General features: G+C 36.6%; 1 protein-coding gene across 2 annotated transcripts in view; it reads left to right on the top strand.

The window, feature by feature from the left end:
• The window catches only part of NSMAF (neutral sphingomyelinase activation associated factor), a 33,506-nt gene that overhangs the window by 5,285 nt on the left and 2,335 nt on the right, over positions 1-25,886 (top strand). For both annotated transcript variants that reach the window (XM_026842301.1, XM_026842299.1), the window contains exons 3-29: positions 686-764; positions 854-921; positions 1,011-1,047; positions 3,801-3,851; positions 6,147-6,218; positions 6,607-6,654; positions 6,753-6,805; positions 7,319-7,448; positions 8,437-8,508; positions 9,350-9,458; positions 11,878-12,054; positions 12,824-12,903; positions 14,306-14,396; positions 14,500-14,563; positions 14,680-14,731; positions 15,730-15,850; positions 16,126-16,257; positions 16,668-16,710; positions 17,150-17,313; positions 18,730-18,838; positions 20,203-20,261; positions 20,990-21,057; positions 22,686-22,753; positions 22,983-23,106; positions 23,815-23,898; positions 24,909-25,059; positions 25,395-25,497. In XM_026842301.1, the coding sequence (XP_026698102.1) occupies positions 6,634-6,654; positions 6,753-6,805; positions 7,319-7,448; positions 8,437-8,508; positions 9,350-9,458; positions 11,878-12,054; positions 12,824-12,903; positions 14,306-14,396; positions 14,500-14,563; positions 14,680-14,731; positions 15,730-15,850; positions 16,126-16,257; positions 16,668-16,710; positions 17,150-17,313; positions 18,730-18,838; positions 20,203-20,261; positions 20,990-21,057; positions 22,686-22,753; positions 22,983-23,106; positions 23,815-23,898; positions 24,909-25,059; positions 25,395-25,497 (2,075 nt within the window). In that variant the 5' untranslated portion in view covers positions 686-764; positions 854-921; positions 1,011-1,047; ... (1 more) ...; positions 6,147-6,218; positions 6,607-6,633. The remainder of the gene's footprint in view (positions 1-685; positions 765-853; positions 922-1,010; positions 1,048-3,800; positions 3,852-6,146; positions 6,219-6,606; positions 6,655-6,752; positions 6,806-7,318; positions 7,449-8,436; positions 8,509-9,349; positions 9,459-11,877; positions 12,055-12,823; positions 12,904-14,305; positions 14,397-14,499; positions 14,564-14,679; positions 14,732-15,729; positions 15,851-16,125; positions 16,258-16,667; positions 16,711-17,149; positions 17,314-18,729; positions 18,839-20,202; positions 20,262-20,989; positions 21,058-22,685; positions 22,754-22,982; positions 23,107-23,814; positions 23,899-24,908; positions 25,060-25,394; positions 25,498-25,886) is intronic.

The raw sequence follows: 25,886 nt of genomic DNA, 5'->3' as shown, positions 1-25,886 counted from the left end.
TGAGGTCTCCCCTCAGCCTCCTCTTCTCCAGACTAAACACCCCCAGTTCCCTCAGCCGCTCCCCGTATGACCTGTGCTCCAGACCCTGCACCAGCTCCGTTGCCCTTCTCTGGACACGCTCGAGTCATTCAATGTCCTTTTTGTAGTGAGGGGCCCAAAACTGAACACAGGAATCGAGGGGCGGCCTCACCAGTGCCGAGTCCAGGGGTCAGATCCCTTCCCTGTCCCTGCTGGCCACGCTATTGCTGACACAAGCCAGGATGCCATTGGCCTTCTTGGCCACCTGGGCACACTGCTGGCTCCTGTTCAGCCAGCTGTCAATCAGCACCCCCAGGTCCCTCTCTGACTGGCAGGTCTTCAGCCACTCCTCCCCAAGCCTGTAGCGCTGCTGGGGGTTGTTGTGGCCCAAGAGCAGTTCCTGGTATTTGGCCTTATTGAAACTCCTCCAGTTGGCCTCAGCCCATGGCTCCAGCCTGTCCAGGTCTCTCTGCAGAGCCTCCCTACCCTCGAGCAGATCAACACTCCCACCTAACTTGTTGTCATCTGCAAACTCACTGAGGGTGCACTCGATCCCCTTCTCCAGATCTTTAATAAAATTGTTAAACAGGATTGGCCCCAAAACTGAGCCCTAGTTCTAGTCTCATGTATCTCTAACACATACTTTCTTTTTAATTGTTCCTTTTAGAAAGTTCAGAGGCTCTCTAAAAATCTGTTCGAAGTCAATAATTTTTGAACCTGATGACAATATCCAACCCATTATCAAGGTAAGTAGTGCAAACTTACTATTTATTGGTAACTTAAGATTCTTTTCAAAAATCTTTTAAGGAGTATGTATTTTTATAACTTGCTGCAGATACCACTGAGAGACTGCATTAGTATAAAAGCCCCAGAAGATAATGAAGCAAATAACCCTTTCACACGGTAGGTGAATTTGAGTCGCTGTATATATGTATTTAATGCCTTTTAAAGCTGAAACACCCATCTCTTTAAGTATCTTATTTACATTTCAGGGATACATCTGGAGGGATTTCTGTTCTGTGTAATCAGGTAAGACCTGCATATAACAGATTCTTGATGTATAAATTAGCAAGGTTATGTTCTTTAACGGTGTCTTTCTCAAAGCTGGAGTCTTAGGGTGGGGGATTAACTGGAAACAAAACTAATTAGTATCAAAAATTTAGCATTAATGTGAAGCTGTTGATGCTGGAAATTTCAAACTGTTAATGACTTCATTAAGTCATTAATTTGATAAAGTGAACTTTTTGCACTGTGCATTTTATAATGGAGCTTAGGACAATTTTAGAGTTGAATGAAAAAGGAGAATAGACTGAAATTAAACTGGTTATTAATCATCTCTGGTTTGGTCTTGCTATGTTGCTTTCTCCTGCTTTCTTCAGTGTGTCGTGGTAATGTCAAAGCTGTCTTGATCCTTGCAGTTCAACTTTGTGAAAACATTAGACTGTGTTATACATCCACCAAATAATTTTCAGTAGCTGTTCTGAAACATTGGGTTCAAATTTCAATCATGAGTTGTGATTTAACTTGGGTATGTTCATACTTAATGTTAACTGAGGGAATATTTCAAGCTTTGATGAATTGCAGCTGATAGATGTTCCACAGCTGTGTAAAAAAAAAAAAAAAAATTCATATTTTCCTTTCAGGAAAGAACGGAGATGAGGTGGGAAATATCCTTTTAAACATTCTGTCATCTTTGTAAAATCTGTTTTTAGCAGCTTTGATTTAGCTAAAATTGATAGCATTGTTCAGTTAAGTACTGCTGCAGTCAAAAACAAACTCAAACATTTAGTATTATGTATGTTGGAGAAGTTTGTGGAATGTGTTAAAGTAATCAGTATGTTTAATTTCATCTTGAAACTGCTTCTGTGAAGAGTTTTATGTAGTCAGGGTTTCTTGTGTTGACCCTTTTCTTGTGTATTGAGTGTTTTTTAAAAAAAAAAGGTATTTCTAATTGTTCCGTGCAATTGTTCCACCATACATCATTAGTATATGTTTTTAAGAAAAATTATTATAAAAGCATTTCATAGGAAAGGAGAATTAACTTAAAATGGTTAGCACCTCCCACTCCCTGCCCATGTGTAGCTTGCCAGTCATCCTCCTGTCTCTGGGGAAATGTTCTGAAATAGTGGGGTGGCATGATAAATACTGGTATTTTGTATAAAAGTCATAAGACTTTTGAGTGTGAAGTACTCACTAGTTGTATTTACGACAAATCATGATCTAATTATAAATATTTTTTCTAAGTAGAATTTCTACCCTGTAGGAAACTGTGGGTAGTGAATAATTGGAACATCTTAAACATATTTGCCTTTTCAGCTCAAAAAAGCCTGTTAATGCATACCTAGATAAGAAGTTTTGCTTTACATGGCAGGCAACTTAGAAACTAATGGCTATAAAATACAGCAATGAGAATAATAATTGGATATTATTTCAGTATGTTTTTCTCAAGATAAAATCGGGGAAAAATCCTCCAAAATAGGAAATGAAACAGTATGCTGAAGTTTTTGCTCTGATTACATTATTTTTTTATTTTTTGCTTGCATTGTCTACTTTTTCCATGTAATTTGGGGCTCTCAGTGTAGAAAAATGTTTCATTATATTGCAGAAGAGCAATCTGAGGGTAAAGCAGGTGTCTGATTCTTATTCTCCTTTGGCCTGATTCAGGTCTGTATGTGCTGATGTCAGATGAAAAGCACTAATTGTCATTATTTTTTAATGTAGCACTTAGAGGCATGCTGAGCTTGTAAACTTCTAAGCATACCACTCACGTTTTGCTAGCTGGATGGTACTGTGAGTGATTGTGTGCTGAAAGTTGACTCTCTTGTCAGCCAGTGGTAAGTGGGAAGGCTGTATGTACCAGCCAGAAGGCTTCTGGCTGGAGAATGGTACAACATCTGTTCTTGCAGGTTTAATATTTCCTCTTGGTTTGAGGCTGCTGCCACAATGCCTGGGAGTGTAGAACCACAGGTGTGGTGCTAAGCTGTAGGAAGCAAACTGATGCACTGGAAAAGGCCCTTTGATCTGTCAAGTCTTTTGGGCCATGGAATAGAATACAGTTGGTAGTGTAGTCCAGTGTGTTTTGTGCAGTTCAGAACCAATCCTGAGTCTTACACTCAGGCCTGAAATTTAGCAAGTTTGAGCCTTCCCTAGAAAGAGCAAAACCATGACTTATTTCTGGCTTGTCTTCTTTCAGACATCAAATAGTAAGGTGATATCTACAAACCAGTGTGCTAGCGGTCAGGTTTGTCTATAGGAGTTGTGAGAATGTTGTGAAGAAGGAGAGTATTTTCATGCAGGTTTTGGGGAGGGAGGATTCTCTTGGATGTGAGAGTAGCATCAGAGAAACAAAACTGCTCAAAAACATGCTGTTAGATGAGAGAGGAAATCTGGTATTCATGGTGGTTGGAACTGGAAGCGAAATGTTCAGCAGTGGAAAGAAGGAGTTCATTTGAGAAGGTTTACACAGTAGTTTGTTGTGAATTGCCACTGTGTGGCTTTAATGTTGCAACTCCTTCAAGGTCATGTGATTAGAATAAAACCCCACTAATAAAGTACATAAGTAAGCCTCTGAACTAAATTGGACACTTGACCCTCTTGCAGTCAGCTGCTCTAAAAGGTCATTGTTTTTCTTCAGTTTATCTGGGGTAGCTAAAGCAGGTTATCACAACCCAGTGTCTCACTTGCTTAAACAGCTTTCTTAGCTTTGTCCTTTATCAATACTTTTGATTTTTAAATTTTTTTTTTTTCAAGGACTGAAACTGTAACATCTCTTACTCTTTCAGGTTTTTCTCATTAAAGAAAGAAACATTACTGCACCTTACAAAACAGTAAGAGTAAGTGTATATTTTTTTTTTGCTTTTTTTAGCAAACAAATGTTTTGCAAGGATTTATGTTCTCATTTCTGACAGAGTAAGATAATTATCACTTGACAATTATGACAATAAAGCTTTTTTAAAAATGTAATTATGCATATTGATAAAACAAGTGTCAGAATTCTTCCATAACGGGCTTGTGATATTTCTTGGAGTACATACTGCAGACTTGACACTTTACCTCAATGTGCAACTCTGTGGGCTCAACAGTCAGAACTGTCAGCTGGCTGCTAGTATTCAGTGGACACTGCATCCTGGCTAAATGGCTCCTCCTCAGTTCTGCCCACACGTGAGATGAGAGATTACTAATTGATACTTTCCAGCTAAGTGCTTCACAGTTTGAAGATGTGGCAGATAAGACTGCTCATAGCAGAAATCAGAACTTGTGGTTGCTCTCTGCATATGGGGTAGGTCTGCTCTGATTCTGATCCTGGAGGCATCAAGGCATAGAAGTAAGGGGTTTTCACTGGGAATGTGGGATGGATTAAGACGCCATTAAACACCATATTTGCCCAAGAATTAAAAGAGACAGAATTATATTTCTCTGCATATTTGTTCAAGTAATAAATTTCAAGAATGATAAAGTCCATAAATTTGTGTTATTGTAATGAACAGGAAAGGGGCAAGAGATAATCTCTGTTCTCTCAACTGTTTGGGTTGGTGTTGTATTAGATCTGTCTCTAAACTAGGATTTTTTTCAAAATTTTATTTATTTGCTTTATGCCAGTAATTCTTCGTGTATTGAACCTGTTTTCTAGTCCTTCTATTTTCTGTTTTGCCTCCATGTGCAAGTTTTTTTTTAAGTATCATACAAATATCGCATTGCCAACATTATGAAAAAGAATCAAAAGGGCTATTTAGATGGCTTTTCACTTTATTTTCTCTTAAGTTCTCTTTCTCTTAAAACATTCCTGAGAGTTAACCATCACAATTTACTTCACAAAAGTGCAACTGTGTTTCTGCATATTGAAACAAGAAATCTAGTTTGTCTTCAATCATTTCAGAATTTTTTCTGTTGCTGCTAAGTATCTTCTGCTTGAATAGATGCATCACCAAATGCTGGAATTTGGTAGTACATTTTATCTTCCATGTCTTGCATTGATTGTTTCAGATCAACTACAAAATACTGAGCTTTTGTCTTTGCATCTGACTGGAGAGCTACATAGAGAATTGCTCTCAAAAGCTTTTCTGTTGTTGGCTGTAAACAAACCTTGCAGACCATTAACTAGGTTTTCTGAGCTTTGTGCTTTCCCTGTTGAAAGAAAATGGTGATCTGGGTGTAATGTTACAAAGCTTTTATTTAAATTGCCACTGCATTTCTTGTTTCCCCTTACACCAGCTCCGTTTGCTTCCTGAAGCATGCTTTCCTCTTGGATTGCTGTCTGTTCAGCTCAGATCACATACGTTACACTGAAGGTCATCTAGATTTCTATGTCTTCTTTCCTTCAGTTTTAAATTAATCCAGTTGTATCCACTGATCAATGTCTTCATGGAGTCTAACTGATAGCCTTTTAAAGTCTAGTGCAAGAAATTACAAAACCTACATAAATGTGTTGATTCAGTTTTATACTAGATTCAGGTGTCATCAAATGATCCCACCACCTTTATTATGAGTTATGTTTAAGAGTTAATACCAGTTGATTCATGCACATACTTTTAATATACTTAAGTCAAACCCAGACATATGTACTATGAAAAGACACTTAAGAAAGCTGGGAGAACTGTGTAGGGGAAAATGAACATTCCACATATGCTGGGTGATGTGTTAGTGAGGTTTTTATAAATCACTAGTCAAAACAGGTTGTGATTGGGTTTAGGATCTATTCAGCTCAAAACTGTTTATGTAGAGGAGGATGATAACTTTTATAGCCTAGTCTTTAAAGATTTGATGAGCTGGTCTCTTTTGTCCAAAAGAGATACAGTAGTTGTTTAAACATTTAAATGTAATGCGTCATTGACTAATTTTGTATTTACATATGTTTACCTGATATTAAAATAGAGCAGGTAATAGTTCAGCATTTACTGATGTTTACAGTATATTAACTTGTTCACTTCAAAGCTGTTGTGTTGTACTGTAGTAAATAACGGACTAAATATTGCACAAAGAGCTTACCACAGAGCCCTTGGAATGTTTCAGGTATACTGCAGCCTTTGATAGCATACTTTGACCAGGTTTTAGAGTATTTAGATTTTAGGGGTTTTTTTCACTCAGCTTTATTTTAAACTTATGTGTTGTAAATGTGCTTTTGGTTTTAGGGTAGAACAGAACACTTGTTCCAACTGGATGTTGCTGGGAAACTAGGAGATGTTGTGCAAACACTGCATCAGGTATGCAATTATTTAATATCACTACACAACTCACCACAGCATCTTTTTTTATATATTTAATGGAGAGCTTTCTTTAAATATTTATTTTCAAGTTGAAATTCTTTGGGTATCTACTTTTAAAACGTAGTAGTTGAACACAGCATCTAGTTCCAACAGCTGTTGAAAGTTACCCATATTAGCTTTTACTATGCATGGTGATAGTATACAGACAAAGTAATAACTTGACAGTGACAGTGAACAAACATGTCCTACTTTAAAAAGAAACAATAATTGCTCTCTTAGTATGCTGTCACCAAGAATGCTAAAGCCGCCCCCCTCAGTTTCTATTGACTTCTGAGCTGTGTGGGACATCTTTGTGCTAGTTCACTTAAAACTCATTGTTCTTTAGCTTTACAGGGCTTCTTGTCTAGATAAGATGGGAGATCAAGCTGCCATGGTAAGTATCTGATTCATTCTGATATCACTGTTTAATAATAAAATTCTAACTGCATTTGAGTCATAGACCATATTAATGTTTTTTTCCCTTCACATTAGATAACTGCTATATTGCAGTCACGCTTGGCTAGAACTTCATTTGATAAAAACAGGTATCTTTCTAATCATTTTCTGCTGGGAAGTTATTTTAAAGTTGCTTGTTGGTTAATCTACTGCATCAGTACTTAATAAGTGCATGTTTGGGACAGCATAAGTTCTCCAATTCAGAGAGTTATCATCTTTTGTATTCTGAACCATCTGGAATGGAGACTGGGAAATTCTGGGTTGTGAAGATGAATGTGTTACTTTTTTAATCTCTCCAGACTGTTCCGTTTATCTTTGAATTTGTTGCAAATTGGGCATCAGTATATGCCAAATAAAGCTCTGTATAGAAAAGTCAGCTAGCTTACTGCTCTGAGGCTGGTGCAGAACTTTGCAACTTCCCTTTCTGGAGTGCCAGTTAAAGTAGATGTCTCAACAAAGAACATGTCTAAAATAGGCTTAGTGAAGTCCCTGTTCTGATGTCCTAAGGTTATAAGCTGACCTAAAACCTTTCTAAAGGACTTAAGGGTAGCTCTACCTAAGTAAGAACTGGAGGTAAACTTACTCCTTTTCTTCACTTGTAGATTTCAAAGCATTTCTGAAACGCTGCATATGGAATGTAAAGCAGAAATGGTGACGCCACTGGTGACTAATCCAGGGCATGTGTGTGTTACTGATGCTAACTTGTACTTCCAGCCTCTTAATGGATATCCTGTAAGTGCCTCATAGATGGTCTTGCATACAATGTGAGCACGCTGCCCCTCTAGTGGACAGTTTTCATTTTCTGTATTATTCTTAAATGCACATGGAGCACATTTCCAGGAAGACTATTTTCAGTTATAATCAGAAGCCTCCTTAGTTTTCCTGTGATCCATGCTGCTCTGTTGCATTCAGTGTATTGCTACTTCTGAGGCTTTATTCTGTGCTAACTTGCTTAAATTGACCTTCTACTGACAAAGCACAAAATGTCCTTTACTCATTCTCTATTAAATTTAAAGAGCACTTTTTGTAACTTTCATTTAAGATAAATTTCTTAATCTTACTCTGTGATGCTATTCACACCTAATGAGAGCTTTATATACATTTAGTTTATATAGGAAGATCTTAGCTAGGCTTGCTATTAAACCAGTCATTTCTTTCTCTAGAGGAAATCTGAGTGCATGTCACAGACAGATTACATCTTTGAAACTTTGTCACAGAAATAATGGCTACATGCTAAAAGTATAAATAAATAAAGCTAAAATAGCTCTAATGTGCTAAAACTATGTCCAGACACGGAAAGTGTTTCACAGCTGAAGATGACGAAATGCCATTCAATTTCCTTCCACTAGGTGGAACCATTGGCAAACAGTTTGCCCAGATGCCCAATGGCTTTCTTATTTTTAATACAGTTTCTTGTGTTCTGCTCCTCTCTTGCATGATTATTATAACTGGTGACAGACTCGGGTGATAATACGCTGTTCTTTATTCCTAAACTGCTTTGCTACTCAGACAAGAACCAACAGCAAAGACAAGCTTACTCTCTTTAACATAACTGCTTAGCATCACTGTTCCACTGCTAAAATGACATGGATGGATATTGTTTTCACATTGTTAGTATCTCTGGTCAAGAGAAACTTCAGATTGACTGGAGAGGTTAATGTACAACTTGTAACTTCTAGAATATCTCCATCTTTTCTTCCCCCTCCCTCACCCCACGCAGAAACCGGTAGTCCAAATAACACTGCAAAATGTGCGTCGTATCTATAAAAGAAGACATGGGCTAATGCCATTGGTAAGCTCAGATTCTACGATTTTTTTTCAATGTTTTGCTCTATATATTGTTTCTTAAAATGACCAGCTGAAACTGCATGCATCATTAGGTAAAAGCTACATGTTTTTAAAAACTCTTGTTTAAGTAGTGAACAGCACTCAAAGACCCTTTCTGGTTTTTAAGTGTTTTAGTTCCCTGTGTTGTCAAAAAGATGAAAACAGAAAGAGTGAACTCTGTCAAGGATGAAAAACGTCTTTCATAAGCAGTCAGTATAGGTGAAGGGAGAAAGGAGTGCCTCCAGGGAACAATTCATTCCATTTATCTCAAACACCTATCTTGGGATAGAATGAATTGCTCTCTCATGGTGTATTTTCTCTCTGGATTGATTCATGGAAGGAGCTTGATCACTGGTTCAGATTGAGATTAACGTAGAGTGATGAATCTCACTGTACATGACTGAGGGGTGATGAGAGTGCTAAAGCGAAACCTCAGTTGTATGATTTCGGTGTTTGCACTGAAATTTCTGTCTTGAACAGAATTTTTGTCTCAAAACGCATTTAAACTTTTGCCTCACTCCATTCACTTAGGACAAAAAAGTGTATTACCTGTGCTTAATCAATCTAGACAGAGCCAATCTATGGACAGCTGTAAATCTATTTGCTCAGTTTGGTGGAAACTGAATGCTTTTATGATTGGAAATAAGAAGGATCAAAATGTTAGACTTTGTGGGTAAAACTGCTATCCAGTTTAGAATCTTGAGTTTTAGATATCAGTAACTGGAATATTCTGTTAAAAAACATTAATATTACAGCTTGTCAGTAAATGCTCTCATTTACTTTTTCCCCTCCCTTTAACTTTTAAGGGACTTGAAGTATTTTGTACAGAAAATGATCTATGTTCTGACATCTACTTGAAATTCTACAACTGTCAAGATCGAGATGAGCTCTATTTCCTTATTGCAACATACATAGGTTTGCAGTATTTATTTATTAATGTAGTCTGTAGTACCTCACGAGGGGAATTTGTCTGGGTTTTGCTCTGGCTTGTGGGAAGATTAAGAATACATATGTCTTAGTCTTAAAAATTTTTGATAGAAGTAAGCAAAGTTCAGAATGCATGTTGCAGAGTTGCATATATATTCTGTTTGTGTTTGGAGAGCTGAGTATGAAAGCTAAGATAGCATTATTGAGGTGAAACTAATTCTCTCGATTTGCAACTTGATATGCACTGTCATTTAAAATCCTCCCCAAGAAAACAACACCAAAACAAATAAATGAAACCAACCAACAAACAAAAAAGTCCCCACAAAACACTTTGTCTTCAAAGCAAGGGGTAAATAAGATCCACTCAGCTAAATCGTGAATATGGACTGATTTGGGGGGGGATCCACCTGGCCGCCACGTAAGTCCAAGTAAAAGTCGTTTGAGAAAGTTCCTGTAATGGATGGATTTCCAGTGCACACACAATTACCTGAACTTTCCTCAGTCTTAGCAGTGGTTGATGAAAATTACCATTCTGAAACAGTTCTTATTTCTGTTGAATCTTGTATGCATTAATTCATAGAAAATGATACATATCTTTTTGCAGATCATGAACACAAGCTTTCTAAAAGGCTAGATTGTGTGCTGGAAGAACATGGGGGGAAAAGTTAATATTTTTTCTGTAATGCTACAACAACTGAAATGGTGATACTCATGTTTACTGCCAATATTGAAAGTTTTTATAAATTGTGTACTATCTTGTTATTGTACCAGAACTCTAGTTCTGCTTTAATGAATTTTTCTAAGTGTAGTTGACATTTTCCCCACTTCACAAAGAAAAATGGTAAGTCCACAAAGGGGAGTGATCGCTTTTAAGAATTGTTTTAGGCTTTTTGATTTTCCTTTTGAAATGGAAACACATTCTGACATGATTTTCTCTGTTATTGAAATAACTGCATGCGTTACCCTGCTTCAAACTTTTTTTCGAGATAAGTTTCAGAGGTGAAATTTCGAGGTGCAGATGATGATGATGTTGTTATTAGAAATAAAAAAGGATGAGCCCTTTCTCTAAAGGTGTTTGTAGCACCTCAGTAGCTGTCTCTGACAGCAGAAGATTCTCTCTTTGAAAAAGTGCTAGCACTTTTTACTTGTAGAATTTAAGATACTAAGTTGAAGGGAGGGTTGGAATATGTTTTTCCAGCCTATGCTGAGCTAAAATAGCCATATCCTAATCTGAATTCCTCTCTTTCTAGTTATAGTGGTAGTAGTGATAATATTTGAATAATTTGATGTTCCACAGAAATCCTAATTCTTTAGCTTTGTGTTGTAGCCATCAGCAGCAAATGGTGGTAAAAGGTATTTAAATACCTTTAGTAGGAGAAGAGCAGCCTGTAACACAGGTGCAGTAAAACAAGCATGCAGAAGTGTGCCATATCATGCTTTGTAGGGCAAGGATGGGTTTCACTGTGATTACTTGAAAATTGGGTGGTTTCTTGACATCATGCCATGGTTGCAGTCCTTCGGTTCTGCTCTTTCAGGTACTTGCTGAGGTGCTGTAAACTGAAGAAACAATTTAAAAAAAAAATAAATCAAACCCTCTCCCCATGCAAAACTACCCCTGCCACCCATTTCTCTCAATAAACCTGCCACACACAGAACAGACTATGATAATAAAGAAAACTTTTTAATTTCATTTTAAGGTGGAGGGACGGAATGAAATTAATATTCCCAGGTCATTTTATTGTCCAGTAGCATACCTTTGTATTATAGCTATTGATTAGAGAGTAGTGCAGTTTTTAATTTTTTGAGCCACTGCCTAATGCTTCAGACAGAAGCTGCAGGTGCATAATTCCTACTTTCTTGAGTGGTGGTCAGGTTTTATCTTCCTCTAGTCTCTCTGTTTCAGTGGTTCTGAAACTGAATACTATTTACGTACATATCTGACTTCTTTCCAAAAGTTGTTGTTAGTGGGGGCATCCTTAGCTGTCCAGTAGGAATTTTTTTTCTTGACTCTTTCTAGTCCTTAGAAATCTTAAAGGTTCTTCTTAGAAATCTTAGAGGTTCCCTGATTGCCAAGAGAGCTGTTTATGGTCTGCAAATATTTCTCTGTACCTTTATAAACATTCAAGTTCTTTCTCATTCACTGTTTTTATGTTTGGTTTCAGCACTCTTTCTGCATGATTTTTTTTTTTTTTGGTTGAATGCGATGTAGGCCTGTTTGAACAGATATTAAAAAAATGTATAAAGGATGCTAGCTCTTGAAACATGAAGTTACTACTTAATTCTGATTTGTTCTTTTAAACAACTATGCCCTTAATTGTCTTATACTACCTTGCATAATATTAATCACAGTATAATTTAGGGGTGGAACTCCAAACATCAGAACACTTAATGTTTTCTTTTATTTTAGAAAACCATGTTACAGAGCATACGGCTGAAAGTTATATGTTACAATGGCAGCGAGGGCATTTATCAAATTACCAGTATCTCCTTCATCTCAACAATCTTGCTGATAGAAGCTGCAATGATCTCTCCCAGTATCCTGTATTTCCCTGGATCATCGCAGACTATTCTAGTTCAGTGTTAGGTATGTGTATACAAAAAGACATGTTAGTGCCTTATGTCCAACCTGATGTCTCAGGGGGATCTTACACTGCATAAAGTTTGTTACATTAAAATGAACCTGGCATTAATGATCTCAGATGTTTTCTTGTGCACTTACCCCTCCTCTGGAGTTTAGTGGACAAAATAACTCACCATTTTCTGTTAAATATTTCACTCTTCACATATAGAGTATATACCAAGCATCTGCTTGGTTGTGTTAAAAATCAGCGGTACTGAGCATTCAAAGACTCTCTGTGATTCTAACAAATGCAAACGAAACAGTAAAATAGCTTTTTATTTATCAAGCTGGATATGTTGAAATGTATAGAATCCAGGTGGGTTTTTTTATAATTCTTACCGTTGAAAGGAAGAGGCTAACAAGGCTTAAATAGGCTCCTTGATTAAGGGTCTAGATGCAGTTTGTGTTGGAAGTTTGTCCTTTTGATGACTGTATCCCTTTACAAGGGGTAGAGCAGGGAAATCTCACACAAGTAACTACTCGTTCATGTACCTGTAACTACTAGCTCTTAAGCAAGAGGGATGAGATTATATCCATTTGGAAGGAAGATGATGAGTAGCCATTTACAGTAAGATTTTATTCCTTTCCAGTTAGGGAGCAGAGAAAATTACTGGAGGGGTTCTGTGTTGTTTTTTGTTTATTCTGTTGCTATTGGGTTTTTTCTTTTGTTTTTAAATATTTATTAGACTACATTCCTGTCTAGCAGAATTCATGGAGTCTAACTGTTTTTTAGATCTGACAAAGCCTGAAACATTCCGTGACCTTAGTAAACCAATTGGTGCCCTGAATAAGGAAAGGCTGGATAGACTATTGGTATGTAAATCTTGGCTTTTGTGTTGAACATTTTGGGCCTTGTATGTATTGGCAATAAAAGAAGCTTTGTTAAGCAAGCCTTAAGAATTATGTAGATATCTAAAACTAACTGTTAACCTTATCAGAAGCAAACATACTTATAAACATACCGCATTTATTTGCAGCTTTATTTCATCAGTACTAATTTAAAATTATTTGAATCTATTGCCTCTCTCTTCCTACAGTTTCATATGTAACTGCTTTTAATTTGTTTTTACCTCACTTTTAAAGTAAAATCCCCAAATCCATTTAACTATTGTAACTGCATTTGTATGGCAGGCACAGAGATGCTATAAACATATATGGAAATATAAAACTTCAAGACCAGTGGATTTAAATGTGTAATGTAAATTCATACGTGTATGAATTAAACAAGACAAAGTAGTAGAAATCTTAAGTACTTCCATTTAAGAAAAATGCTGAATTTGAGGGAGAGTACTTCAAAGAGAGGAAATCTGGATCCATGAAGACCAGAGCACCAACTTGAAATTACCACATGCAGATAATAGTGCATGTACTTTTTCCATTTCTCAAAGTAGGCAGGCTTTCTTTTCATAAGCAGTTAAACACATAGTTACAGGCTTACAAGATCCTAATTTTTTTTGGTTACAATACTTTGTATAGAAACATCATCTCCTATGATAAATTAATTATTCCAAAATTATTTACAGAACAGAGCTATGTTTAATGTTTTGGAATCTTTATTAGGTTTTAATGAGGCATTAGAAAAAAAAAATTGCCAAACCAGCTGCGTTATATTGAGAAAAAGGATTAAATATTTCAAAATCATAAAGCTTCCTAAGGTTGTGGAAGGTAAGAATGTGATTGATGTTATGTTTTCAATTATAGTAAATTTTTCTTTTTAAGATCTGACTGTTTCCTCAAACTGTCAGCTCCCTCATGCTTACTGAAGTAAATGTAATTTCATTTAGATTATGATAGGTTTTAGGTATAATGTGTAGGAGCTTTGGACAAGAGGGAATCTTCCAGGTTGAATAAAGTCAGTATGTACTTCCACATTCTTGTTAAACTTCATGTGAAAGACAAAAAGAAAGTATTTGTTTGCCCTTCTTTGAAGTTGTGTCACTGCAATTAAGTGTGAAAGTGAGTGAGAAAAAAAAAAAAAAGCTGAAAACCTGATAATTCTGGATGATAAAACAACTTTTTTTTTGCCGTAGTATTACACTGGTCTGATTAAAGCTACATGGTTATTAGAATTTAGAGTTATCATTAGGAAAAAAAAGAGGGTGGTCCTAATCTGTGTCTTTACAAAAAAAAAAAGGGAGGGGGGGGTGTTCAATATTGAAGGAAAGCAGGAATGCTGACTTTAAACAGATCTCTCTTTCTTCTTCATATGTTGCAGACACGTTATCAGGAAATGCCAGAGCCTAAGTTCATGTATGGGAGCCATTATTCATCTCCGGGTTATGTTTTGTTTTATCTTGTTAGAGTTGGTAAGACAGCTTTTACATACTCTCTGAGCAGACAGTTACCTCCAAAGTGGACAAGGTTTGGAGCAAGCTAGTGATTTTTTAATTTTTTTTTCTTTCTCCTTAGCTCCAGAATACATGCTCTGCCTGCAGAATGGGAAGTTTGATCACGCTGACAGAATGTTCAACAGGTTTGTTTACATTTGGCTATAACTAGGTTGGTTTTGTTTTCAGATATGCATCAAGGGACTGCAAAGCCCTAAGAAATATTTTGCTAACAAATACATGATTGATATGTGTTATTTAGTCTTGCAGAAACCTGGAAAAACTGTTTGGATGGTGCAACAGATTTCAAAGAGGTAAATGGCTGGAAAATAATTCAAGTCCTCCTTTGTATCTATGCTAAGTTTATTTGTTCTTTGATGTCTTCTGTTGATTTGAGAGTTTTGAGGTGGGAGTGGGGTGTGTTTGGTTGGGTTTTTTGTTTGTGGTTTTTGGTTGTGTGTGGTTTTTTTTAAGGCAGTTGACTGTATTTTATGAATCCTTCAACGTTTTTAATTCCTTCCTTCTCTGTAATTCCATTATTAATAGCTTGTCTGTGTCTGCTTTCTGGCTTTTAGTTTAACAGAAGTGTTATTGTGAATATGTTATTAAATAAAGTGTGAATTCTTAGAGTGGATTAAGGCTGAAAAGATGCAATTTTATGTATCATCTGCTGGAACCCCATAAGAATTCGGCTGTATTACAAGAGTACAGCTGGAGAGGTTAAACTAGAGAAGTTTTTTCTTGGCTTTTTGAGCCTTACAGAAACCATAACTTGTAGAATATGTTGAGAATCACTAACTAGCAAATAGTGGGTGCTGTTAAATAATATTTCTTTGATAAAGGAGTTTAATGTAGTGATACTTTGAAAAAGAAATCTGTAGTTACTGGAAATGGAATTTAAGGTTGATTAGCTGTGGTGGTCTTTAAATAGTGGACTTAACCTCTGAAAATTTTGTCATCATTCAGTTTTAGTCTAGATTTCTGTGTTGACTCTTACCTGATGTCTTAAAAATGAGAAGATAGCTATGCAATTATTTTTCTAATGGTGCTCTTAAGATATTATGGATTCTTATGTCGCACCTCACATGTTAAAAATATTTATGCCATACTAATTGTCTTGTGTGTAGTCAGGGAGCCTGAAAGTAGTTGGAAGGATAATGGGAAGGATTTTTCAGTCCTTATTTAGTGACAGAGAAGAATACCTGAAAAAATTACTACCCACTTTAGGACTTGATATAAGAACTTTGATAACTTCAAGTGATCAAAGCTAAGCTAATCTTAAAACTTCCTTTTTTTTTTTTTTTTCTTCCAGTTGATTCCGGAATTCTATGAAAATGATTCTAGTTTTCTAGTAAACAGTTTGAAGTTGGACTTGGGAAAAAGGCAGGGTGGAAAGATGGTTGAAGACGTAGAGCTTCCCCCTTGGGCATCAGGTAATAATAGTCAAACTTCTTGTATTGTGAATTAATTCAAGATTGGATTCCTGGGATGGTGGTGGTTCTCTCAAAAATGCCCATTCTATTTTTATTTAAAACATCGACATAATTAATAGTTGTGTTTAATTTTCACAGCATATTGGAGGTTTGGTGTGGGGTGTTGGGGTTGAGATTTTTTTTTGTTCGGTTGCTTTTTCAAGAAGAAAGAAGAACAGGTGGATACCAATACTGAATGGGATATTTTCTCCTTTAATTAACCTTTCTCTTACCAGGTCCTGATGACTTTCTTCAGAAGAGCCAAGAGGCTTTGGAAAGTCAGTATGTATCAGAGCATCTTCATGAATGGATTGACATAATATTTGGCTACAAGCAGAAAGGAAGTGAAGCAGTTGCAGCTCACAATGGTAACATCTACACTTTATAGAAATAGAAAAAAAAAAAGGGGGGGGTGTGCTTTAATGAGCATAAATGGTAAATAGCATTCTGTAATGCTTGATTATACAACTGCACTTTTTTTCTTTATTGAGGTGGGGGCAGGTATTTAATGAAGCTTAAATAAGTCCTTCCTTTATGAAAGGACTGGTTTCTTCTGAAGCTTTCTATGAGTCTCTTAGCAATCCAAAACTTCTTTTGAGTAAGAAACCTAGGATTAAAACACAGAATCTCAAACTCTGTAGCATGCTGAAATAGCTTCTTTGCTTAAATATAACCAAGTTGAGTAAAAAATACAGCCTTCTTTATAGTAGCTATGCAAGACAAACAAATGAGCCTTGTATATCTACATTGTACAAATAAGTTGTTTTTTTTTCCCCAGTGTTTCACCCATTAACCTATGAAGGAGGAGTGGATTTAAACAGGTAATTAGCAAAAATCAGAATGTTTTTGTTAAAGAGGTTAGCTAAATTTCTCAGTATCCCTCCAGGTTCTCTGCTGGCTGTAAAAGTGCTCTGTACCTGAATGGTGTAGCTCTTCATTTTATACTCCCAAATATGCAGAGAACCATCATCAGGTTGTCATTTTTAGCAGGCGTTGGAAGATCGTTACTTGCACATTTTTTCAGTCTGGCTTTCATGAAATTCTTTATTTTTTAATTGAGCATACTGTCATCATATGTAAACAAACTTATGAAGCTATCATATGACTGTCCGTCACATCTGTGGTAAATCAGTTCTGTAAGAATTTGTGATGGCCTGTGGTGCTGTAGTAACAGCACATGCATGCCCATGCTTTCATGGGAGGGGAGGAAGAAAAAGTACTCGCCTACTTGGCTTAATTAAAAATCTTGTTTTTGTAAAGTATTATGGACCCCAATGAAAAAGTAGCTCTGCTGACACAAATCTTGGAGTTTGGACAGACGCCAAAACAGTTGTTTACAATTCCTCATCCCCGAAGGATAATACCGAAGTTGAAAAGCTTGTCCCGAACATCTAGTCACAGTGTTTCCATAACTGAGTCTCCAGGTAAATGTGTAACAGATAAACTGACGATGTAACGGATTTGCAGTTTTGAGAAGTTCTGTATCTTTCTCCCACAGGATCTCATTATACAACTCTCTTGGCCACTTTCCCTGTAAGCCGACTCAAAATAAATCCATGAACTAACCGTTAAAGAAAAACTGGCAAGACCAGTTTCAAATTTGTAAAGACAGATGTTGTCCTGCATTTTTGCCTTCTGTTCAAGTGGTCTTCTCTGGTACTATTCAGCCTCTGCTTTTTAAGCTGTGGGAATGCTATCATCCCTGGCCTTTCCTGACACTTCAAAATCAAGCTGGTATGATAGCAGCTTCAATGACCATATCTGCAGACATTCTAAATGATGCAAAGATTTGTTCAGGTTTTGAACAGGGATGTCTTTGGGGTGATCAATTGGCTTGGTCTTAAATTAAGCATCTGATTTATTTTTTTTTTCCGTGACTTTAAGGAAAATCTGTAAAGAAATTACTTTGTTTTCCCTGCATACTGTAGGGACAATGTTGACTGAATAACTTGAAGGCAAGGATATGTGATACCATCACAGGCTTCAGTTCATTGTGGAACTTAGACCATTTTTCTGAAACTAAAATGATGTTCCTCATCATAGGTACAGTGGTCTACTATAAATTGGACTGAATCTTCAGCCTGGATATCATATGGAAAGGTTTTTCTCAGTTGGTTGTATTCACTTACCTTTTGATGGCTTTCATCTTTAAGCAGAGAAGTGAAGATGAGTGCTACTTAGCATGGCAATCTGTAGCATCCAAATGGCAAGAGTGGCTTTGAAAGTTGTATATGGTGATAATAATGTTCATAAGTGTTAAATTAATATGGTGGTACGCTGCCTAAGTCATTAACTCACAGATTATTGGTTCCTAATGGGTTTGGCTCTTTGATAGTAATCGACATCTAATTGTCTCAATTTTGTTCTGTTTTATCCCTTAACCTTTGCAACACTGCAGTGAAAATGAAGTTGTGACGTTCCTAACAGAATGTAATAGAATAATAGAAGTACATGCTGTATCGTAGCAGTAGGTGGCTTTCCTGGTATTTTCCATTTGGAAAGCTTTTGTCATCTCAGTGGAACACTAAAACATCTCTTCATAAAAGTTTTTGGTTTGGGTTGTTTTTTCCCATTTTGGAATTGTATTCTGTAAAGTTGAAAAGCCCTGGTTTTGAGAGAAGAATCGTATTTTTGACTCTGTAAGCCTATGCATACAGGAAGAGATTTGGAAAAAAGTTAGTGATCTTGTCACTCTCTGCATTAGCCAAAATTTCTTATTTCTGGAGTTCTGCATGACTTCTGTACTTTCATATTTACGTTTGCAACTTCAGCTGCCTAGTTATTTGAAATCTTTTTATTTTCTATTCGTGATGAAACTTTATTGTGGCGTTTTATTGCAGTTTCTCCAAATGAAGAATCATTTGAAGATTTGACAGAAGAAAGTATAACACTTGCTTGGAACAATATTGCCAAACTAAAATTAGATGAGCAATATAAAATTCACAAAGAGTAGGTACTATTATTTTCTTTTTACAGTCAAAATTGTTCCATTTAAGGGGGGTGTGTGTGAGTGTGTGTCATGTATCTGCATGTCAATCTGAATAAAGGGTTAGGGTTTAAGGTAAATACTTTGTGAGACAGCTCATTGATTTGATTACACAAGATGAGTTTGAGTAAAATCATGGGTTGTCAATCCAGAAAAGGTATTTGTCAGCTTGATTTTTTTTGTTTGTTTGTTTCTTATACAGATCTAGAGCTAAGTTCATTATTCTAATACCTAAAGCAGATATTGATTACCTTTCTCTAAAACTGTGATAGCAGCAGCCAGATAAAGACTTCCATTTATTTATTTATTTATAACCCCAGGAGGACCTAAATTCTATTTGAAAGGTTAAACCACTTAAATTTAGCTGCTGTACACCTTGAACTGCTGCTGTGTGAGCAGTTTGCCAAGTCTTCAACTACAGGTTTTCAGTTAATCCAGGTACCAAACTACTCTTCTGATGGATTCCTAGGGAGTCATGAGTCAGCAGGAGCACTTCAGGTGAACTTTGAAAATACCTGACAATGAACAGCAGCAGCTGTATTTCAAAGAACAGATTTTCCTTTGGCCCCATCTCTTGTCATAGTGGCTGGACTAGTAGAAGGATTTCTTACCACCTGGAGTGCAGCTACTTTCCTGGTGACTGTAACCCAGTCTAGAAAAGAAAGATACATTCTCTTGTCCAGAAAACGAAGTAATATTTGTAGTGAAAAAAAGTGCCTTACCAGGTTGTTAGGGTTAGGGAAGTCCTGATCCTGAAAACAGACCTGAAATTCAACTTCTGATTCTTTTTTTCTGAAGACTGATGGAAAAATAAAAATAGAAGTAGGCCTGTATAACCGAATTTTGGTTGTGCAGAATGCACTGTGTTTCCTAACAACTAACTCCCTGACATAAGCTATATGTCTAAATTTCTAGACTATCATGACTTTGCTAGTGTCAAATCTGAGGAGAAAAGACATGCAAGTTCTGACTCCTGACACTTGAGGTATTCAGTATCTGCTTGTAGGCAGGTTCCTGACTCTGTAGTTAATCCCAAATGGGAAAGACTGTGAAACTGTTTATCCTTTCACATGGGCATGTCCTTTCTGATGAGGATGATGTTCTTATAGAACAACATGGGGAACCTGTACTCGTGTGTCACATATTATATCAAGGTATATTTTTGTTTCTAGGCATATAACCACACCACAGTAGTGTTTTTAATCTCCTTGAATGTCTTAGCTCTTAGAGAGATCAAATAACAAATTTCAAATCTAGTCAATTTACAGTATGGTGGTTAAGTTTCAAAACCCATGAAATCACCTATAAGCTTACTTGTATTAAACAGGGCAATTACTGGAATAGCAGTCACTTGCAACGGGTCTTCTGTTTTCACTACATCCCAGGGTAAGTATTATTGCAAAGGCATTTACTAGAACCTGCAGCGTAAATGCAGGTTGTAAGACCAAATAACGTTTTGTGAACAAAATAGCATGAAACTCTGAAATGTCGTTAAAATTGAATCCCATTAATATATTCATGGAGAGCAAGAAGATGACAACGTTAAATGGGATATTTCTGGTATCAGTGAGTTCTATCTTTTTTTTTTACAGTCATGAAAAGAGCAGCCCTAATCTGCTAAATGCCAGATTCTTGTTTTTGCTTCATGCTTAATTCTTTCTTACTGTTTGGGGGAATTTCAGTATTTATATGCAAAGGCTATTTCTGTTTGACTTTTGGATTGTCACCTTTGCAAGTCATCTATTATAGAAATTAGATTAAATATACATTTTCTCTAATTAAACATCTTATGTACATGAATTTAAGTTTTAGATCACTTTGACTCAAGGATTTCAGCATTATCTATATCTAGGCTTGGGAAGATGATAATTTCTCCCTTTAGATACCAGACCTCTGTTAAGAGTTTGACGGGTGTGGAGGTGTACATCTGGAACTGATGCAGACCAGGCTAGTTCCAGGCTCCAGTCACAAGCTTATAAGAGTTTCTCAAAGACTATGAGAAACCTATACTTGCTTTTTATATTAGAGATCTGAATATTCAAACAGGAGCAAAATTCCCAGCTTCTATAATAGAAAACAGTCCTTTTATCTTCTATTTTGTCCATTATCCTCAGATTCAACTTTAAAGATGTTTTCTAAAGAGTCAAAATCAATCCAGAGAAGTGTGTCCTTTTCAAACATGGTAAGTTGCTGTCAAAATAAAAATGAGATCGTTTGGAATCTTCTGAATGCTTCTCACAGAAATGGCTCTTAACATACATCAGTGTCTCTTTTCTACTCCTGCCTACTCAATTGTATTGTGTGTGAATAATTTAGCGGAGTGAATTGAGACCCTGTCAGGCCTCCAGGGAGACAGAGCACATTCTACAAACACGGGAAGGAGCATTAAATGGTTGTGCTTTGCTTCTGTGTTAGCTCTGTTCTGAGTTGCTCTGCTATCCAGGGAAGGGCTTGCTGTAGACAAAGATAGTCTGGCATGAGCAGAGAAGTCTTTCTGAACAACCCTGAACTGCCACTGGGACCAGAATCACAAAGCATAAATTCCACCTGTGTGCTTGCAACCAGCATTCCCTTACTGCTCCCAAGTGTTTGAAGGCTGTGAGTCAGCCAGTAGAGGAAAACCAAGCACAGAGAGTGGAATCTATGCTGGATGAATTTCAGCCATCCTTCCTCAGTGAGCAGTGATCTCCAGCAACCTCTGAACAACATTTTTCTAAAACAAAACTTGTAAAGAGATTCTATATTTGACTTTCTGTGCTTGAGCACTGTGGCCAGACCTGCATCATAGAGATTCACTTTCAACTGTCATGTTCAGGGTCCTTTATTGAGGCAAGATAGTAGGATATGTCAACATTCTCTGTACCCTTATCTCTAGGAGGAACAAAAAAGGCAAATAAGTTGCCCAAACAAGACATAGCATGCTTTACCAGGTCCCAAAGTAACCTGCAGGATCAAGACCTTATGACCTGCCATGGCACATGCTACCAGGTTGATCTAGATAGAGCAATTCTTGATGCTTTAGTCAAGGCAAACTTAGGACTTCTTGGCACTAAAAAGGGAGCTTTTTGCTGACGCCTAGACCAAAAGTCAGTTTTTCATGAGCAGGCCTTGTATACTTTTTTTTTTTTCTTTATTATTCTCCTCTCTGTAGCTTTAGTGCTGATCTGTTGAGGCAATGTTAGAAGCAGTAGTCTTTTTACAGTCTAGAAGCTTATTGTTTCTTAGAACAGATGTAAAAAAAAAGCAGTAATAATACTAGTAGAAGCACTGGGATTACTTTTTTTTTTCCCTTGCTCCTCCCAGTGATGGTCATGTAACTGAGCAGCTGTCTGTAAAGATGTTGCTTGTTGAGAATAGTAGAAATTAGTTACATTTGTTGTTTGAAACAGCTGAGCTGATAAGTAGCTGTCATGGAGAGCAAACATCAGAGGAAACCTTCATTTTTAGTTTTTGTTAGATGTTTGCATCTAGAATTGACAGTAGCTTACAAGATGAAGAGCTGGTCCAGTTTCTCTGCAGTGAGGAATTACATACCATGTCCTTGAAATACCAGCATTTTGAAAAAGGAGATCCATCAGTTCTGCATGTGTTTCTGAACTTCACTGCTACCTTTATATTTACTAGGGCTTAAGCATTCTTGCTGTTCAGTGTCCAGCTTATGAGATTTTTCTTGATTAGTGTTCATGTAACACCAGTATGTTGTGTGTATGGAAGATTAAAATGCTTCTTGTTCTCCAAAAGCATGTTAATGTACTTGTTTTGATTTGGGGTAAGAAATACAACACTACTTTTTTCTTCTTTTTCTTACAGGCTTTGTCATCTTGTCTAATCTTACCAGGAGATACCACTGTCATAAGTTCTTCATGGGACAATCATATGTGTGTATTTACTACATATCGACTTTACTGAATTACATTTAGTGCCTTGGTCATTATGTTTATGGTTTTAGATAATGATTAATTGTTAAAATGCAGTGTCTATATTTCTACTTTTTTTCCCAGTAGATTTCTGTTAGAGACTGTAGAAGCTAAGTTACTTTCATCTATTTAGAAAAAAAATGTTTTCATTTTCTGAAGACATAATGCTTTTATAACCTTTTCCTGTTAGATATTTTTATTCAGTTGCATTTGGAAGACGGCAGGACATCTTAATGGGACATGATGATGCAGTCAGTAAGATCTGTTGGTGTGATGGGCGTTTATATTCTGCATCTTGGGATTCCACTGTGAAGGTATGGGGTTGTTATACTCCAATAACTATTTATAGCTAGCGCTTTGTAATATTCAGCCAGCCAAATGCTTTGAAGTAGATGTACTTGTTGTACTAGAATAATTTAACTAGTATCACTAAGTTTTATTTCTAGAATACCTTCTTCATTTAGCTTTATCTCAACCATTTCAAAGTTAAAGTGGTACTCAAAGAAATTTCATTCATTCTAACTTACTCAGAATGTGGGGTTTTTGGAGGCAGACAATATTTGCTGGAGGAACTGGAACGTTCTGTGACCTTGACTGGTGATTTTGTTTGCTGAGTGGAATAGGCTTCTAAAATGTTTAATAGTTTTGTAAGTTAAGTTCTTCAGCTAAGTGAACCAGGAACTTGCTAATCTAAAGAGCATGCCTGCGGTTAGGTGGAAAGATAATCTGGAAGTTAGGGACAGGAAAGAATTTCCCAAAGTCTACATTCAGAGCAGTGATATACCTGTACTTAAGTAGGCTTCTGTAAACTATCAGGAATCAGCATAGTCATGTTTAGTATGTAGCTCTGCTTAGGGTAAATGAGTTCAGGTGCCATTTCCTGTTGCTGTATTCTGCCACGTAGGCAAGACCCACAATTAACACAAGCAGCCCTCCTTGTAATGTGAGAATTCAGTACTGACGAAACTCATCCAGGGTTATACTAATGCTTCCTTGAACAAACTTAAATATCTGTATTGTAGGTGTGGCACTGTGACCCTGGAGAGACCTTGAGCAATAAAAAGCACCACTTTGAACTGCTTGCAGAGTTAGAACACGATGTTAGTGTAAGTATGTGGATAGAGAAATATCTCAGAATATGAAAATTAGTTGCTTATTAAAATTGAAGTCAAGATCTAGTGGTAAAGCATAATGATTGGGTTCGGGGGCTGAAGGGACGTGTTGTTTGGGGAAGTGTTTGTGTAGGGGTTTTTTGTTTCATTTTGGGGTTTTTTTTGTCTTCTGTGTCCTGCACCAATGTCCCCGACTTCCCTGGTTGAAAGGTCCACTCCTGGGGATTGAAGCAACAGTAGAAACAGAGGTTTCTTATATTGTTTTGCTCAGTTTGCATGCACAAAGTTCCAGGGGGGAGAAGGAGGACTGGGGCTTTTTGTTTGCTGCTTTGTTTTTGAAAACAGATTAATATTTTTTCAAGTATTTTTATTGTTACAGCTGCTTCTTAATGTATCTTTGCCAAAGGCAAGCAAATGAAAAAGAATTCCTCTGAGTTGTTTATCATGCTGTAAAATATATTAGTGAATTTCACTGTAAATATATAAACACACTGTGTGTAGTGAATCATAAATGTGTATATGCACACTTTTATTTATAGCCTCTAATGTCATTCTAGTAGGATATTTAGAATTTCTGTGTTTTAAATCTTCTTAGGAGTTAAGTTTTTTAACAGGTCAAAACATAAGCAAATACTGAAACAGTTCTGATAACACTGAAGAACTGTACCCAAGAGAATCGGAAACAACTGATGGCTAGGAAGTTCTTTAAAAGTAAGGAAGACTTTTATCCCTAAGGGTGAAGTCTTGCATTTAGATGGAGAGTATGGGTACTAAAAGTAGTCTGAAATGCCAATTTGCATTTCTGATTCTGCAAAGAAAAAGTATTTTAAAGTACTATCAAAGGGACTTATCTTTTACTTAATGTTGCAGAATTAAATGTAAAAGCTTCTTGTAAATAAAATACCATCTTACAGATAAGAGACTTGTTTTGTGTATGTTTGAAATCTGTCTCAAGATGGCTTATGTGAAAGAATAGGAAAATAATGGGATGTTTAACTTCCTAGGTAAATACAATCAACCTTAATGCTGCAAATACTGTGCTAGCATCTGGAACCAAAGAGGGTACCATTAGTGTTTGGGATGTTACTACAGCAACAGTGTTGCACCAGTTGCCGTGTCATTCTGGGACTGTGTTTGATGCTGCTTTTAGTCCTGGTATGTTGTATTTTAGTTTTTAATATGCACTGTTGGGGTTTCAAAGGGAATCTTATTCCTGATATCATGTAATATATCCTTGTTACTGGAATTACTACTTCAAGGGGGATGGTGATATGTTTTGGATTGACACACATCTCCATTATAAAGAATTTATTAATTGTACACAAAGCCATACTATACTGTAGACCGGTGGTCTAGACTCTAAACCAATTTTGTTTATCATTGCTTGCTCAGAGACTTAATTTATAGTAAATTATTTTGGTAACTAGAACTAATGTCTAAACACGCTTTTGTGGTGGTGTTGTTCTTGTTTGCTTTTTTCTTTTGTACAGACAGCAGACATCTACTTAGCACAGGAGAGGACTGTTGTTTTAAAGTAATAGATGTACAGACTGGAATGCTTATATCTTCTGTAACTGCTGATGAGCCACAGAGGTAACTGAGAACTTCCAGATTATGAGGCTGTGTGACCAACTTAGTTAACTGTGGAGATGCTTGATGGTTGGTGATAGCAGAATGAAAGGAGCAGTAGTACCAGCAACAGTGATTTATTGTATTACTTTTTAAAGTGCAAAGGCTGACATTCTAACATGTGTGCATTATGACCAAGCTTTCCAAAACAGGACAAAACCAGACAAGTAGCTAAGTAAATAACTCATGTTTTTTTCAACAACTTTCATGTTCACAAAAGATGATGAGAGCTGTAGCTAACCAGCTCTTCCAGCAGCTGAGCTACTGAAATGTCTAACAAGGAGACAGTTTTCTTACATGAACAATGTCTGTCAATAACCTTGATTTTTTTTTTTTTTTCTTCAGTGCTTTGT

Source organism: Athene cunicularia (genome assembly GCF_003259725.1).
Source record: "Athene cunicularia isolate RWA chromosome 2 unlocalized genomic scaffold, athCun1 chr2_part1, whole genome shotgun sequence".
In the NCBI taxonomy this organism is placed as follows: Eukaryota; Metazoa; Chordata; class Aves; order Strigiformes; family Strigidae; genus Athene; species Athene cunicularia.
The sequence above is the reverse complement of the archived record's forward strand: the minus strand, read 5'-3'. Positions and strand labels throughout refer to the sequence as shown.